The sequence below is a fragment of the Eleutherodactylus coqui genome, chromosome 6 (genome assembly GCF_035609145.1).
Source record: "Eleutherodactylus coqui strain aEleCoq1 chromosome 6, aEleCoq1.hap1, whole genome shotgun sequence".
Taxonomy (NCBI): Eukaryota; Metazoa; Chordata; class Amphibia; order Anura; family Eleutherodactylidae; genus Eleutherodactylus; species Eleutherodactylus coqui.
This window is the reverse complement of record NC_089842.1, coordinates 233131502-233146441: the sequence shown is the minus strand read 5'-3', so window position 1 is coordinate 233146441 and position 14940 is coordinate 233131502. Positions and strand designations below refer to the sequence as shown.

The window sequence follows — 14940 nt, the reverse complement described above, 5'->3', positions numbered from 1 at the left end:
ACCACTCTGGTCTTCAGCAGTACAGTGTGGTCACCTCTGCTGGCAGGGCCTATTGCTATGCACAGTCCTAAACTCATTCAGGCACTGCCCAGCAAGGTCAGAGCCCTCTTTTGGACTCCGTCAGGGCGATATGCGTTGGTCTAGCTTTTTTTTCTACTATGCAGGAAAGCTCGGCAGATTGTTGTTTTCTATGCAATGTGCCACAGCAAAAAAAAGTATACTGCACTCCGACATACACCGCTATATAGGCATACAACGGCATACGTTGCCCATTGATTTCTACTGCAAAAAACGTATACCGCACATTAAAAAGAAAGCTTTTTGGCTGCAATAAAGCCGAATGCCCCTAAAAAATGGATGTGAAAAAAAAAAAGAGTGTTTTTTTAAGGGGGTAGCGGATAGTTTGCTGATCACTGAGGGTCTCACCGCTGAGACCCCCACCAATAATAATAACGGGGGTCTTGTCCCCCCCTATACTCCTCACTATGGGGTCATTGCACTCCCCACAGTGAGGAGGAGACTAAATGGAGAGCTGATTGTGCAAGTGCATTGCCACCCCATTCATTTCCAATGCAACTGCGAAGATAGTTGAGCACTCGGGTATTTCCATCAGCCCACTGAAATGAAAGGAACACCACCGTGCATGCTTGGTCGGCACTCCATTCACTGTGAGGTCACTGCGGGTGGGAAAGCCCGGTAAATGCCTTTTTGTAGAGGCATTTTTTTGGATGGCAATATTTTTTTCAAGTGTTTTATTTCCCTATAGAGAAGCCTGTGGGAGAACGTCTTAACACACCATCCCGAGAAACACTAAAAGAGGGGGAAAATGCCACAAAAAACCCTCAATGTCTCATATTTGGTCACATATAGTTTTTATTTTCTTGGTGCATTTTTTCGTAGAGAAGTCTATGAGAGAAAACCCAAAAAAATGCCACGCCGTGATCACATTGTGATTTGCCAAAAACGCTATGGCCCAAAACAATGCAGAAAATGGGAGAAAAAAAAATTCACTACTAGAGATGAGCGAGCATACTCGCTAAGGACAATTACTCGATCGAGCATTGTCCTTAGCGAGTACCTGCCCGCTCGGAAGAAAAGGTGCGGCTGCCGGCGCGGGTGAGAGGTGAGTTGCGGCAGAGAGCAAGGGGGTTGCGGGGGGGGGGAGGGGGGGCGGGGGCGAGAGAGATCTCCCCTCCGTTCCTCCCCACTCTCCCCCGCCGCTCCCCACCCGCCGCCGGCAGCCCAACCGTTTCTTCCGAGCGGGCAGGTACTCGCTAAGGGTAATGCTCGATCGACTAATTGCCCTTAGCGAGTATGCTCGCTCATCTCTAGTCACTACAAAAGCTACAATGTTTGTAATGTGTTTCATAATTCTCTGTTGGCTCATAGCTAAGAAGAGGATGTGGCAACTTTTGCCGCAAAAAATTTACAGCGTCAAAATCTCAAAAAAAGTTGTGTTTTTGAAAAAACACATTGAGCTAAGACCACGAGAAATGTCACGCACGCACCTCTTGATACATTTTAGGACACCACCTGAAATCATAGAAGGTGATGAAATTCAGTTTCATTCCCATTTTTCAGTCCAGTGTTGGGCCACCTTTGGCTTCAATGACTGCAGTAACCCTACTAGGCCGCTTTCCACCAAATTTCTATACATGTATAGAGGGATTTGCCTCGATTCCTTGAGGAGAGCATCAGATAGTGATGGGGTGGTGGTGGTGGTGGTGGGGGGGGGAAGGAATGATGGGCCTGTAGAGATATAGCATTCTAGTTTATCCTTAAGATGTCCGATGGGATTGAGATCTGGACTTTTGGCTGGCTAATGACGTTTGCAGACGTTCTGCTCCTCCACACAGCGTGCCATATGAGATGGTGCTCGGTCATGTTGGTGGAGACACGGAGCTCTACCAAGTTTTGCCACAGAGTGGGTGATGCCACATTGTCTGGAATGCCTCTGTATCCATTGGCGTTGAGGATGGACTTCACTATAACCAATGGTCATAGCCCTTCCCAGCAGAAACCCCCCAACACCATAACAGACCTCCTCCAAACTTCACTGTTGGGACGATGCTGTCACGTAGAAACCATTCTTTAGGCAACCGCCACGCCCAAGTGCGGCCATCCAATCAGAAGATGGTGTACTACGATTCAGCAATCCACAACACTGGCTTCCCTAATTTACAGTCCAAGTGGTGTTGGGGCCAAATAACATAGGGGATTATATATAGTCAGTCGGCCTGTTCTTTTATCCATTCATTAATAGGACTTTCTAGAATTCCCTTACATCAATGTAAAATAATCCTAAATCAAACTGATGCCATGTCCAATAATTTCCTCAAATGTTCCTGTTCATGTACAATATCTGCGAGATCTTCCCTACATGAATACGTTCCTCCCTCTTGTTCATCATCCCATTTCATCCATGGGAATTTGGTCTCAACAACGAACTTCTGCTCAAAGTTTTCCCCTCACTTTTTACATTTTTTGTCTTTTTTTGTTCTTGGCCTTCCAGATGGTATCAAACAAAAGCGGGCTGTTCATTAGCATCATAATGCTGACCACAGGGACTGAAGCTAAAAATTTTCACTCCCGACACATTCCATTATGTCATTGGGCTACTTGTGTCACACAATATAAAGCTAGCTATAAAGCAAGAGTGAAAGGGATAAGGAGGTTCTCAAGAGCCGGGGTGTGAGATCCCGGGCAGGCGCACAAACTCATTTTCTCCTCTTTCTTGTAAATAGTTAAAATGGTTGATATTAAATTGATCAAATGTTGTGGTCCCATTTGAAAAAAATTCATTATTGAATTATTGTACAAGGGCTGTTTCTGTGAGATATAGTGACCCAAAAATTACCCAAAAACATGATAAAAAATTGGGGTTGCATATAAATACTGCTAGTGGAAGAAATGTTAGTTTTTGAGTGAATAAAATAAGTTATTTGGTTGCAATTCAACTTTTTAAAATTTGAGCCCAATGGGTTAAAACAATAAAATAAAGAGTACTTACCTGTCCTCAACCCCAGCGATTCAGCAGTGCAGCCCCATGATCCCCCCGGTTTCTGTTGACAGCTGAAGTCAGATGACTGCTGTCTGCCAATCAGAGGCTACATCGTCCCCATTACAAGTCCTGGCATCATGACCCCTAGAATGTGAGCGCTGATGCCAGAGAACAGGTGATGATGCTGTGGTCTCTGGTCTTCAGACAGTGCTCACTTGACGTCCGCTGTCAATAGAAAGTTTGCAGCGCCAGATCGCCAACACTGAGGACTGATAAGTACCCTTTGATTTATTGCTTTAAGTCATGAAAAGCTAAATTGTACCCAGACAACCCCTTTAAAAAAGCTGGCACATGTATAAGCTGAAATATTGAGGTGCTCTTCTAGTTTTGTAGAACATTTGATATGTCAATGTTTAGTTGTTTTTTTTAATAGAAGAGCAGGGGTATATTTACAAGGGGGGCGCATTTGGACCCTGATGCCAGAGGGAGTCCAAATGGTGCTAAAAGGAAGCCCAGCTCTCATTTCAATGGGAGATAGCCGCACTACCATACTGAGACACTGTAGAACGGATGGTGTTTTGAGCTCCTTTAAACTAGCTGAGTGTCAGGGTCCCAGGAGGTGGACCACTACCGATCTGCTATTGATGACTATCCCTGAAGCTCAGCAGCTATGACTCCAGTCTTTCATGTTCCATGGTATTTGCATCATCTCCAGTTTCTGCTAGTCAGTGACTTTGACGCCAGTCCCTGGTGTTCAATGGTTTTAAGATGAGTCCTTAATGTTTCGTGGTTTTTACCCCAGTCTCTGCTTACACAGTAATTGTGATTCTAGTCCCTATTGTTGAATAGTTTTAACCCATGTCCTTGATGATCATTGTTTTCGACCCCAGTCCTTGGTTTTCAGTTGTTTCACAATCCAATCTCTGGTGTCTTTGGACTTCCATTACCAATTCCCGGAGTTTTGGAAGTTTTTGTGTAACGAGCTCCTGCTGTGTAGGGTTCTTATCGGCCTGCGGTAACAAGCACCGAGCGACAAGGCACGTCAATTGGATCTGGTTTACATTTGTTGAGAATCACTGGTGGGGCAGCAAATGATCATTGATGATCGTTCGTCCCCACAGAGCCAGATAGGAAGATGTACATCCAACCAGCCAGCATTTTTAGGCTTGTTAAAATGCAAGGAGCAGCCAGTGGATCAGCATTCGCTCATTTGTTGGCTGATCATTGTGGTTTTGGACGATCCAACAATCAGGTAACAGAACGTTCAGGTGAGCATTGATGCCCAGTAACTTTCTTGTGTAAAAGGGCCTTTCGTTAACTTTTGTGCCACCACTTTAGGTCATTCCATAAGAACATTTACTTTGGTACTGCTGACCGTACATGTTTTATTTTAGTTGAATCCTTGTCAAAAACTTTATCAATAACCTCTTTTTATTTCTTCACAGATCCCTCTTAGAAGCTGAAAGTACAAGATTATATACTCCGAGTGCAGATTATAACATTTCTTCATCCTTCAATGGTAGGTTTCTTATGCTTGGGTTTCTAGTAGGTGGGAAGTTGACTTATGAAGACTCGGGGGATATTCTCCTCATTCTAACTTAATGTTTTAAGCTGTTTTCCATTTAGGTTATTTTTCCCCGATGTCATAAATAAAACAAACTACTTTACTGCCATAACAAAAAGTTTAATTTATGGCGGTCAATGGTTTTTACTGTTCCTAAAATAATCTCTCTGATCTTTCAAGGAAAGCTTTCACGGTTATGAAATGGTCAGCTGGTTTTTACACAACTTTAATTGGGCATACAATGTTACTCCATTTAAATCATTCGCACCTGAAATATTTAGTTAGTAAGCCAACGGACTTGGAGAATTATGTTTATTTATTGAAACCCAGAATGTACGAGATTCTAAGCCAACACCTTATATGAATGATAGGAGTTGTGCCACATCTCCATATCTCTTGCACTTTGACAAGATTTCAGTGCTATCTGTTGCCAGTAACCATGCAGTAGAGTACAGTATGTCTTTTGAGCAGGTCTCCTATCCATCCCGTATTTGGTGGGACAGTCTCAGATTTTGGGAGCTGTCCCGCTGGCCCAGGAGGCAGGGACAGGTCCTGCAGGGTCACCAGGAATGGAGTAAAATAAAAAAAACAGCCTCTACTCGCCCCTTATTCTTCCCCTTCCCTCCGCTCTAGTTCCCCTATCAATTCCATGTAGCCCAATAATATACTGTCTAGCATTTGGCCAATTACTGGTTTCAGCCGTACCAATATTGAGGCCAGGGATTGCGTACAGCTAATCATGTGGTGGTAGTTCAAGGAAATCAATGATGGCCAGATGGAAAGATGCACGTATAGGGCTTAGTCAGACGGGCGTTTTTAGCCGCGATTTGCGCATGCGTCTGGCGATTTTATAAAACCATTGCTTTGCAATGGTATCGGACACATGAGCGCTTTTTATGCGCTCGTCCGATAAATTATAGAACAGAAATCGCAGATCGCACCTATGTGCGATCTGCGATTCCTGTTCTCTTCTCTATATGCGCTCAATGGGGCCGGCGGCAGCAGCGCCGACCCCATTGAGAACATATAGAAGACAAATCATTCTTCTCTGCCACAGCTGTAACAGCTGTGACAGAGAAGAACGATGTTTGCCCATTGAATTCAATGGAGCGGCAATACAGCCGGCTCCATTGAAAGCAATGGGCTGCCGGCGAGCGCTGGATGAATTGTCGGAAAGGGCTTAAATATATAAGCCCTTCCCTGCAATTCACCCAGAAATGTGTTAAAATTTAAAAAAATTGTATACTCACCTTTCCGCTACAGCCGGAGTTCTGCCGCGGCCACTGTCAGTTCTCCTGAACTGCTTCTCGGCACTATTCAGCCGGCAGGCCTTTAAAATCCCCGCCTGCTGAATGATCTGCCTCTGATTGGTCACAGCTAGAGATGAGCGAACGTGCTCGGCCCCGCCCCTTTTTCGCCCGAATACCGCGATTTTCGAGTACTTCCGTACTCGGGCGAAAAAATTCGGGGGTCGCCGTGGCGGCGCGGGGGTTGCAGCGGGGAGTGGGGGGGAGAGGGAGAGAGAGAGGGCTCCCCCCTGTTCCCCGCTGCTACCCCCCACGCCGCCACGCCTCTCCCCGCCCCCCGGCGCACCGGAGTACTTTTCACCCGAGTAGTGAAGTACTCGAAAATCGCGGTATTCGGGCGAAAAAGGGGCGGGGCCGAGCACGTTCGCTCATCTCTAGTCACAGCCTGACCAATCAGAGGCAAGTTTCACTCACACACCCATTCATGAATTCATGAATGGGTGAGTGACTGCTGCCTCTCATTGGCTCAGCGGGAGCTGCCCCTGATTGGTCCCGCTGAGCCAATGAGAGGCAGCAGTCACTCACCCATTCATGAATGGGTGTGTGAGTGAAACCTGCCTCTGATTGGTCAGGCTGTGACCAATCAGAGGCAACTCATTCAGCAGGCGGGGATTTTAAAGCCCCGCCGGCTGAATAGTGCCGAGAAGCAGTTCAGGAGAACTGACAGCGGCCGCGGCAGAACTCCGGCTGCAGCGGAAAGGTGAGTATACAATTTTTTTTTATTTTAACACATTTTAGGATGAATTGCAGGGAAGGGCTTATATATTGAAGCCCTTCCCGACAATTCATCCCGGGCTCGCCCGCAGCGCATTGCTTTCAATGGAGCCGGCTGTATTGCCGGCTCCATTGAATGCAATGCGCTGGACAGCTCCGGCCCGTTTCTAATGAAACGCGGCTAGGAGCAGATTTTCGGGCGTTTTTTCGGCCGATTTTTCGGCGCCGGTCACGCAATTTGCGCATGCGCATCCGTCATGCGATGCGCAAATTGCGCAAAAAAACGCCCGTGTGACTAAGGCCATAGGTTGTATTATTTTTCTACATAGTAAGGTGCATTATTGAATGGAGGCATTATTACTGGGGGAGGATCAAACGGGGGCATTATTGAATGGGGGCATCAACACTGAGGGAGGGTGTGTGGGCGCATTATTACCGAAGGATTCATTGAAAGACATCTCTGTTTTCTTATCTCACAGATTCAGTGCTGGAACAGAAAGCCTTCAAGAAAAGTCATCATGGAAATATAAAACCGCTGCTTTCCAGGGACAGCAGGTTAAGCTCCACCAAAAAGCAGAGTGCAGAAAAATCAAGTACAAACCGCTACCTGAATGTGAAAAGTACCTCATTTTCAAATAGGGCAAGTCCTGTAACCAAAGAGTTTCAGAAAGTAAGCTCTGTGCTTCAATCTCAAGGCCTTAAGTATACCAAAGCATCTTCCTCGAAAGTAGCTACAGAACTGCCTCCAGCAGAAAGTAATTTAGAAAGGCATGCTCAAAACGGAGACAAGAAAAGAAAGGTGGAGACCATTCCCCAGTCGTATTCTCGAGATTCTTCCATTCCTGTCAATAAGGAGACGTTGAGAAAGGCAACTGATAGCCAACCTGCTGTAAATGTGACAGGCCATATTGGTGATGCCAAGAGTGAATTTTTGCAACCAACTGAAAAAGAAGCTGTAATTGTTCGGGTAGAGTCTTCTTCAAAGCCTGAGCTCAAACATATTCAAGTCATTTCTGATTTTGTATTGGAGGACCAACAAAATTTTGTGGAAGCACAAAATAAAGACAACGATACACTTGTTTCTGAGAAACACCATCAGGAAAAGATTGACTTTGAGGTTCCACTAGCTAATGATGACCATCTTGGTCAAGAATTTAAAAATATTGATGAAGAACACATCATTGAAAAGCAAGAGCTTACAAGGCAAATTGTGAGTTGTCAGAGAGTGTATGTTGAAAAAGAGGAGTTAGTGGAACCACTTGAATATCAAAATATGGAGACATCCATTAAAGTGAATAAGGAGGAAATTAAAAAGGTTCAGGATTTTTCAAAACCAAATGCGGAAGACATGGATGAACTAAATGTGCCTTCTTCAGATGATGTATCTCACCAGGGAATTGAATATTCCCTCAGCCAAGAACTTGATTTTGACACTCAAGTCTCATTGAATAAGGCAGATATTGACAACGCACATCAACACAAAGAGGACATGAATCAAGAGCTTGATGAAAGAAATGAAAGCTTGCAACTTAATAAGGATTTTGAGTTGAGTCATACAGAAGAAACTTCAGATTATGGTGAAGCAAAAGTTGATCTCCAAGATGAAGAAGTGATTATGGATCAGAAGTCCCAGGTGCTAAGTTCTCCAAAGGAAGACAGCAACCAGTTGTTTGATGATGAGCAAAACCTAACAAAGGATATTCATGCTGAACAGAAAAATGAAATGGAAGAGTATAATGAAAGGCCTGAAAAAGATACAAAAGAAATTCCTCAAGATACAAATATCGAAGAGTATTGTGATAATGAGCTTGACCAAAAATCCTCCAGGCAAGATGAAGACATTCTTGAAGTCGACCAATTAAGTGTTGGCAAATCAGAGTACACAAAGTTTGATCAGGAAAGACAAGAGGGGCTTCAACTGTTTGCTGCATCAGAGTCAATGGGCCACCTTTTAAATGAAGAAGATTTTAAGACCGAAAGCAAAAAAGACGAAAAGGAGGATTACGAGGATGATTATGAATGTGAGGAAAATGTAATTAATTCAGATCAAAATATTGAGGATTCTACTGATATTGAACAGTCTAGGATGCTTGTTGTCAAAGAAGTTCATCAGTCCACCAACCAGGCTCTGGATGACTTTGAAGAAATACAGCTTCAAAGTCAAGAGGAAAAGAACAACTTAGAATTCAATGATCTAGAACAAGAGAGTCAGAATTATGAAGGCCAGCAGAGAACCGACATTGTAAAAGCTCCAGTGGAAATTACTCAAGAGTTCAGCAACGCAAACCAAGGAGAATCAGAGGACCAGAAAAATAAAGACATTTTTGATCAAATGGATAATCTTCAAAATAAAGTTAATCAGTTACCTGAATATGAGCTTGACAGTCTGCAGCTAGGCCCAGAGGATCTCAAGAGCATGGAATTGAGTGACACAGAACAAGAAAGTCAACAAATTGGTGGAGACTATATTGAAAACAAGCAAGTTGTCCAAACCCTGGACAGTGAAGAAGGTGATGGTTTGTTAGACATCCATCCACACTCAAAACCGGAAGAATTACGTGATCTTGTGTGGGAAGAGAGTATGATTTGTAATGAAGAAGGTGAAGACATCCAACAATTTGAAAAGGAAATTGAGCAAAGTGTAGAATCACAAAGTGTACAATTAGCACCTGAACGCAACATAGAGTCAGCAGAAGAAAGTCAAGAGTTGAAAACAGATGGTCAGTCACTGGAAAATTATCTAATTGAAGAAGAAGAGGGGGATATAAAAACAAATACAGCTGAGATGAAGAATTCTGAGTTAAAGGCTGGTGAACAAGAAAAGGAAGGTACGATTGAAGACAATTATGAGATTTGCACAACAGACGAGTACACCAAATCAATTACGACTGAAGTGATTGTGCAATCCATTCATGAGGAATGTGAATCATATGAAGAGGACAATGTTTATGAAAAAGAAGGACTTATACCAGCAGATGAAGAAGAAGATAGAAGTATACCAGAACATAAGGCAGAAAAAGAGCAGAAACGGGATAAAGAACCCTATCAGGTTATTTCAATGGAAGACAAATATCAAGAATATCAGGAAAATGAAAAGGATAGGCAGCCAGTTCAACAGGAGTCTGATATTGAGCTGAATATTGCTAAAGAAGATGGATCCTTGTTACAAGAGACTGAACCAATTGTTGAAGGACAATCAGAGGTTTCCACTAACATGGAACAGGATAACATTAAATTAGATGATGCTCACCAAGATTTAGATGTTGCTGAAGATCAACCTTCTGATATCGAGACCAGGTTTAAACATATAAATGAGGATTTAGTCCAGTCAGATGGAGAGAAAGGCCATGAAGAAGGTTCTAAGGTTACTCTGTCGACAGAAGAATATACTGTATCAAAGGAAAGTGAGACTCAACAATCTATAGGAAAAGACTATGACATTGTGGAAGATGCTCAGACAAGTACCACACAGGGGAGTAAGGCAGAAAATGAGCCACAAGAAAAAAGTAGCTTCCAGGAGGAAGTAGAAGAAGGGAAAGAAAATTATCACCAACAAGTAGACGAAGAAAAAGAGGGTTATCACCAAGAATTAGAAGAAGGAAAAGAGAATTCTCACCAAGAATTTGGACAAGAGAGTTCTCACAAGAATGTAGAAGGAAAAGAGGGTTATTACCAAGATGCAGAAGAAGGAAAAGAGGATTATCCCCAAGACATAGCAGAAGAAAAAGAAGGTTATCACCAAGAAGGTCAAGAAGGCATGAAGGTAATTTCCACATTAAATGAAAATGTTGCCTCTGAGGAAAATAAAGGGAACCAACCATGCCAAAAAGATTCTGATGAGGATCAATACTTGGGATTTTCATTGAAGGTCATCCCAAACAACCTTCGATTCACAAGTGAAAATGATGCAGAAGCTCAACCTGAACAACCTGAGCAGAGGAACAAGCTTCCTGACAATGGATCAGAAACATATGAAGATGAGATTCATGTTCATGAAGAAGAATTTGAAAATTTAGAACAGAATAATTATGTTTCGGAAGAAAAAGAAAAGCCAGAAATTTTTGAAAGCGAAATAATATGTCAACAGTCAACATTTCTATTAGAACAGGAAAGTGAAAACCTCATCTTAGGAAACAGTAAATCACATGTGGCCTTTAGTGAGAATCCAACAGAAAAATATGATAGTGATGGACCCACTGTAAAACACCTAACGGAGTTGGATGAAATGGAATCAACTAGTAATGCAGATAATGAATATTCTAAGTCTGAGGACTCTATGGACTCTCAGGATATTTCAATATTCTCCCAAAAAAGTGAAGAATTGGAAATTAGTAAAGATTATCAGTTAGAACAAACTCTTCCAGATACAACACCATTGCCCAACCTGGATGATGAATTTGAGGATTTGGCAGAAGATAAAATAATATTACCATCACAACAGTCAGCAGAGGCTAACAAATCACAAAGTCCTGGAGATGACGGTGAAGCTGAAGAGCTGTTAGACAGCAGTTTAGAGTCGCAATCATCACAAATACTTCCAGAAGTAAATGAGCAGTCAAACTTAATCAAAAGTGATGACAACGTTTCAGACTATAATGAGCAACAAGAAGAAAGTCCTAAAGACCTGCTAGAGAGTGAAGTTCCAGAACATTCTGTAGACACTAAGCTGGACACAGAAGATACTTTTGCAACACTGGATATTGAGGAACCTGTTGCCGAACCATCTGAAGATGCAATAGACAGCAAGATGGATGATGAAAACTCGGAATCTGAAGAATCCACAACTTCTCAGGAAGCAGTTGCCTTTTTTTCAGCAAAAATTGATGAAATTGAAGCAAGCAAATATTTTCAGTTGGAGAAAACTCAGTTTGAGATATCCCCTCAAGAAGACCGAGTACAGTTATCTTCAAAACAGCTGGTCAGTGAAAGTGTTGATGAGGACCATAAGGAAGAACCTCTGGATGAAGATAGAAATACAGAGAATCTATTAACTGAAACCATTGACTTTGTTCCTTCATCAGAACAAGGTGAGACAGAATTGGTGGCTTCTATAAGTCATGAAGATACAACAGTAAATGAAGACTACATAATAAAGGAGCACTCTGACTTAGTCACACAAGATTTTGGACTGGAGCAAACAGAAAGTGCTGATATCGAAGACCACGAAATAGACTTTTATATGGAGAAAAACAAGGAATGTGATGCAGATCCTATAGATGATGGTGCAAAAGAACCTTTAACTAAGTGTCTGGATGAAATCAATGGAGACAATGCTATCAGTTCGAATGTGCCTGATATCCTTAATGAAGAACCTGAAGTACAAAATAAAGTAGCATTGGAGACTTATGACAAAGATGTCAAGCTTGAAGTCAAACCATCAGAAGAAAGTTCAGAAAATGATGACTCAGTGACTTCAGATGAGAGCTCCCCAAATGTGTCAACCATCAGTTATGCTCCTGAGCAGGAACAGAGTAAATCCCAATGTTCTGAGAAAGCTGACATTGTTGGTGACACTGATTCCAAGAATCCAAAGGAACTTGAAGAAAGTGATCTATTATTGACTTCAGAATCAGTCCCAGAAGCTAGTCTCATGGAAAATGTGAAGCCTCAGACATCATCAGGGGAAGAGCGAGACATACCAGGTGAAAGACGTGATTCTTCATCTGATTCTAACAAAGAACATGAAGTTATGTCTAAATTTATGAAGGAGTGTAATGAAGATGTAAAGACAGTGAATGGAGTATTTGGGCATACCATTGTACAGGCAACTCTTGATTTAGACAACCATCTGTTCAATGGAAATTCTACCGGAAGAAACAGTGAAATCGTCATTTCTGAAGCAAAGACTATTGTAAGGTTGGATGGTGATATAATAAACTCCCAATCCCAAGAAAAAATAAATGATTCGGTTATTGAATTTACAATGTCAGAAGGAAAGAGTGAGGGGCTTTTCCAATCTTTGCTCGAAACTTCTGAGCATAAAGAAAGTCGCTTTGATGAAGCTTCCGAAATTAAGAACATCATGCAAGCCGCTGTCAAGTATGTGGACTCTGATGCCGAACAAAGTCAGTATACCAAGAAAATAATAAACCCATACCTTAGTGAGAGGGATTTAGATGACCCCTCTGAAATAACATCTTCAGGGATTGATGAAGACCTTGTCAACACAAAGCAGGAAGTCAATGAGACAAACCAAGGTTTCAAAATTAACCAAGAACAAGAAGATTCATGGTCATCGGATGAGTAAGTGGACTAATCATTCCTGATTATTAGACCAGAGAGACTTTATTTATATCACAGTGGGCATTTGCCCATGTTATTGAGAAATGAAGAACATGAAGAATGAAAGGTCCAACTTTTTGAATCGGTCCTAAGTTCCACGTGAGAGAGGAGTTGGAACATTTTAAGGGTCCACCTTACTGTATTAACTGGATCAAAAAAATTGAAAAGTCACCACAAGATAAAATTTCTTGGAGACATTTGTTAGATACGACCAATGTAAGAAGAACACCCATGGTTCGAATATTCTCATTTATGATCTCAAGTCCATATTTTTAAGGATCTAAATGTAGGTTTCCATTGTTCTGCTGGATGAACCTCTCTATGATTCTCCTAAAAATGGGTTTGAGAATTTGTTTTACTACCATTTAGTTATATTCTGCATGGCATATTGTTTCCATTATATAGGGGCACATGATCTGCTTTCCATTTTCTTTCAGTGCTTTGACATATTTAAGTTCACATCAATGGGCACCATATCATGGTTACATAATTTACATTGTAAGGTCAATGGATGCACTGGGTCCTCCAGAGGGAGATATTCTCTTTGTAGCTGTTCTCTATTGGTTAATAGATGATGCTAAATGTAGCACCCTCCACTACTGCCTTGACAAGGTATACAAAAATGTTTTTTCTAATCAGACAACCCCTTTAAAATACATCAGCATCGAATCATGATGGTTTTAGAGGTTGGAATGGTTCAGCATCAGCTACAAAAAAAACTTCTGACTTACCTCTGTAGGATCAAGATATGCAAGACGGTTGTACTGAGGGTAGCACACAATTGTCCGGTACTTTTCAATGTATTATAAATAGGAGTTCTGGAGCAATAAGAATACTACCTTTGAACTTGAGGCAGTAGCCTGTAGGCTTCCCACTAGTCATCCCAACACCCAAGAACAATGGCTCGATAGGGAGGGACGACATGAGTGTAATGGCAAATCATACTAAATATGTACTATGATGAAACCATGCTCAATGGCTCTGATTTGCTATATATACTCAAAGGCTCCAATTTTACAGTACATATAAGTCCTATACTGTGTAATGTATGTCACATATGTGGTGCATACGAAGTCAAAAGTTGTTAGGTGAGAAAGAAACTACAAGCCACACCTATAATAGGGTGCATGCATGTACATGGGTTATTTCTAGTTTCTGGGATCAACTTTCCTCTCTTGAATGTACTATCTACAGTCTTTTATTGAAGGAACTGCCATGGGGTCAAACCACACCCCAGCCAATAGTTCAGATTATGGCTGATGTGAATACCAATGTCCATGTCCTATGAACATGCGGAGAGAAACAACAGTGAAGGTATCACTCTTAGCAATGCATCAGGTTGCTGTTTTTATTTTCCACCCTACTTTGATGCCATCATTTCATTGGTTGCTACGTGTAACACCATTATTATCATTGTTTTCATTAGTCTCTAACTCTCCCGTATGAGAATGGTGACCTGTGACATGAGGTTGTCATTGTGTGCCCCCTAGTGGTAACTGAATCAGTTATATTTGCACATATAAGCGAGCGCAAAACTGGAAAATATCCAATGCTTGTTATAATCCGTGCCTATAGATGGATGCTTCCGGTTAATTCAGTACACCTCATTGAGGCATTGAGTCTATATATTGTTTGATGACTTTTTTATGAAATTCTTATGAGCCGGCACATGTATTTATATGACAAAATTATATTTCACCTGTATACACCGCTAATGTGCCTAGTGGTATCTGGAAAATACAGACCACACCCTCTTCAGTGAATGAACATGTTGTATCGGCCAAGCAGACGACCATTGGAGAGAATGTAAGATGTCGACGGTGCCTTTATTATGATTTAATAAATCACTCAATATTTTAACTTCTTTTTCTATGTTCTTTCATTTTCCGGATTTTATAAAGACTGCAAAGTCTCATGGGTACATTTACATTAATATAGTCACACCTTTAAATTAAAGCAGAAAGAGAGCAACATACGAACAAACTACTTTCTCAATCTCCATAAGTGGATCATTGCAGAAACAGCTGCTGAAGTCTCAGGTAGTCAACTGTTATCTCTGGAGAAAGCTTCGA

At 41.8% G+C, this 14940-nt stretch overlaps 1 protein-coding gene across 1 annotated transcript in view; it reads left to right on the top strand.

The window, feature by feature from the left end:
• The window catches only part of NES (nestin), a 32033-nt gene extending 17305 nt beyond the window's left edge, over window positions 1-14728 (top strand). The window contains exons 3-4 of the mRNA XM_066609087.1: window positions 4447-4520; window positions 7066-14728. Coding sequence (XP_066465184.1) covers window positions 4447-4520; window positions 7066-12833 — 5842 coding nt within the window. The 3' untranslated portion in view covers window positions 12834-14728. The remainder of the gene's footprint in view (window positions 1-4446; window positions 4521-7065) is intronic.
• The last annotated feature ends 212 nt before the right edge of the window (window positions 14729-14940 follow it).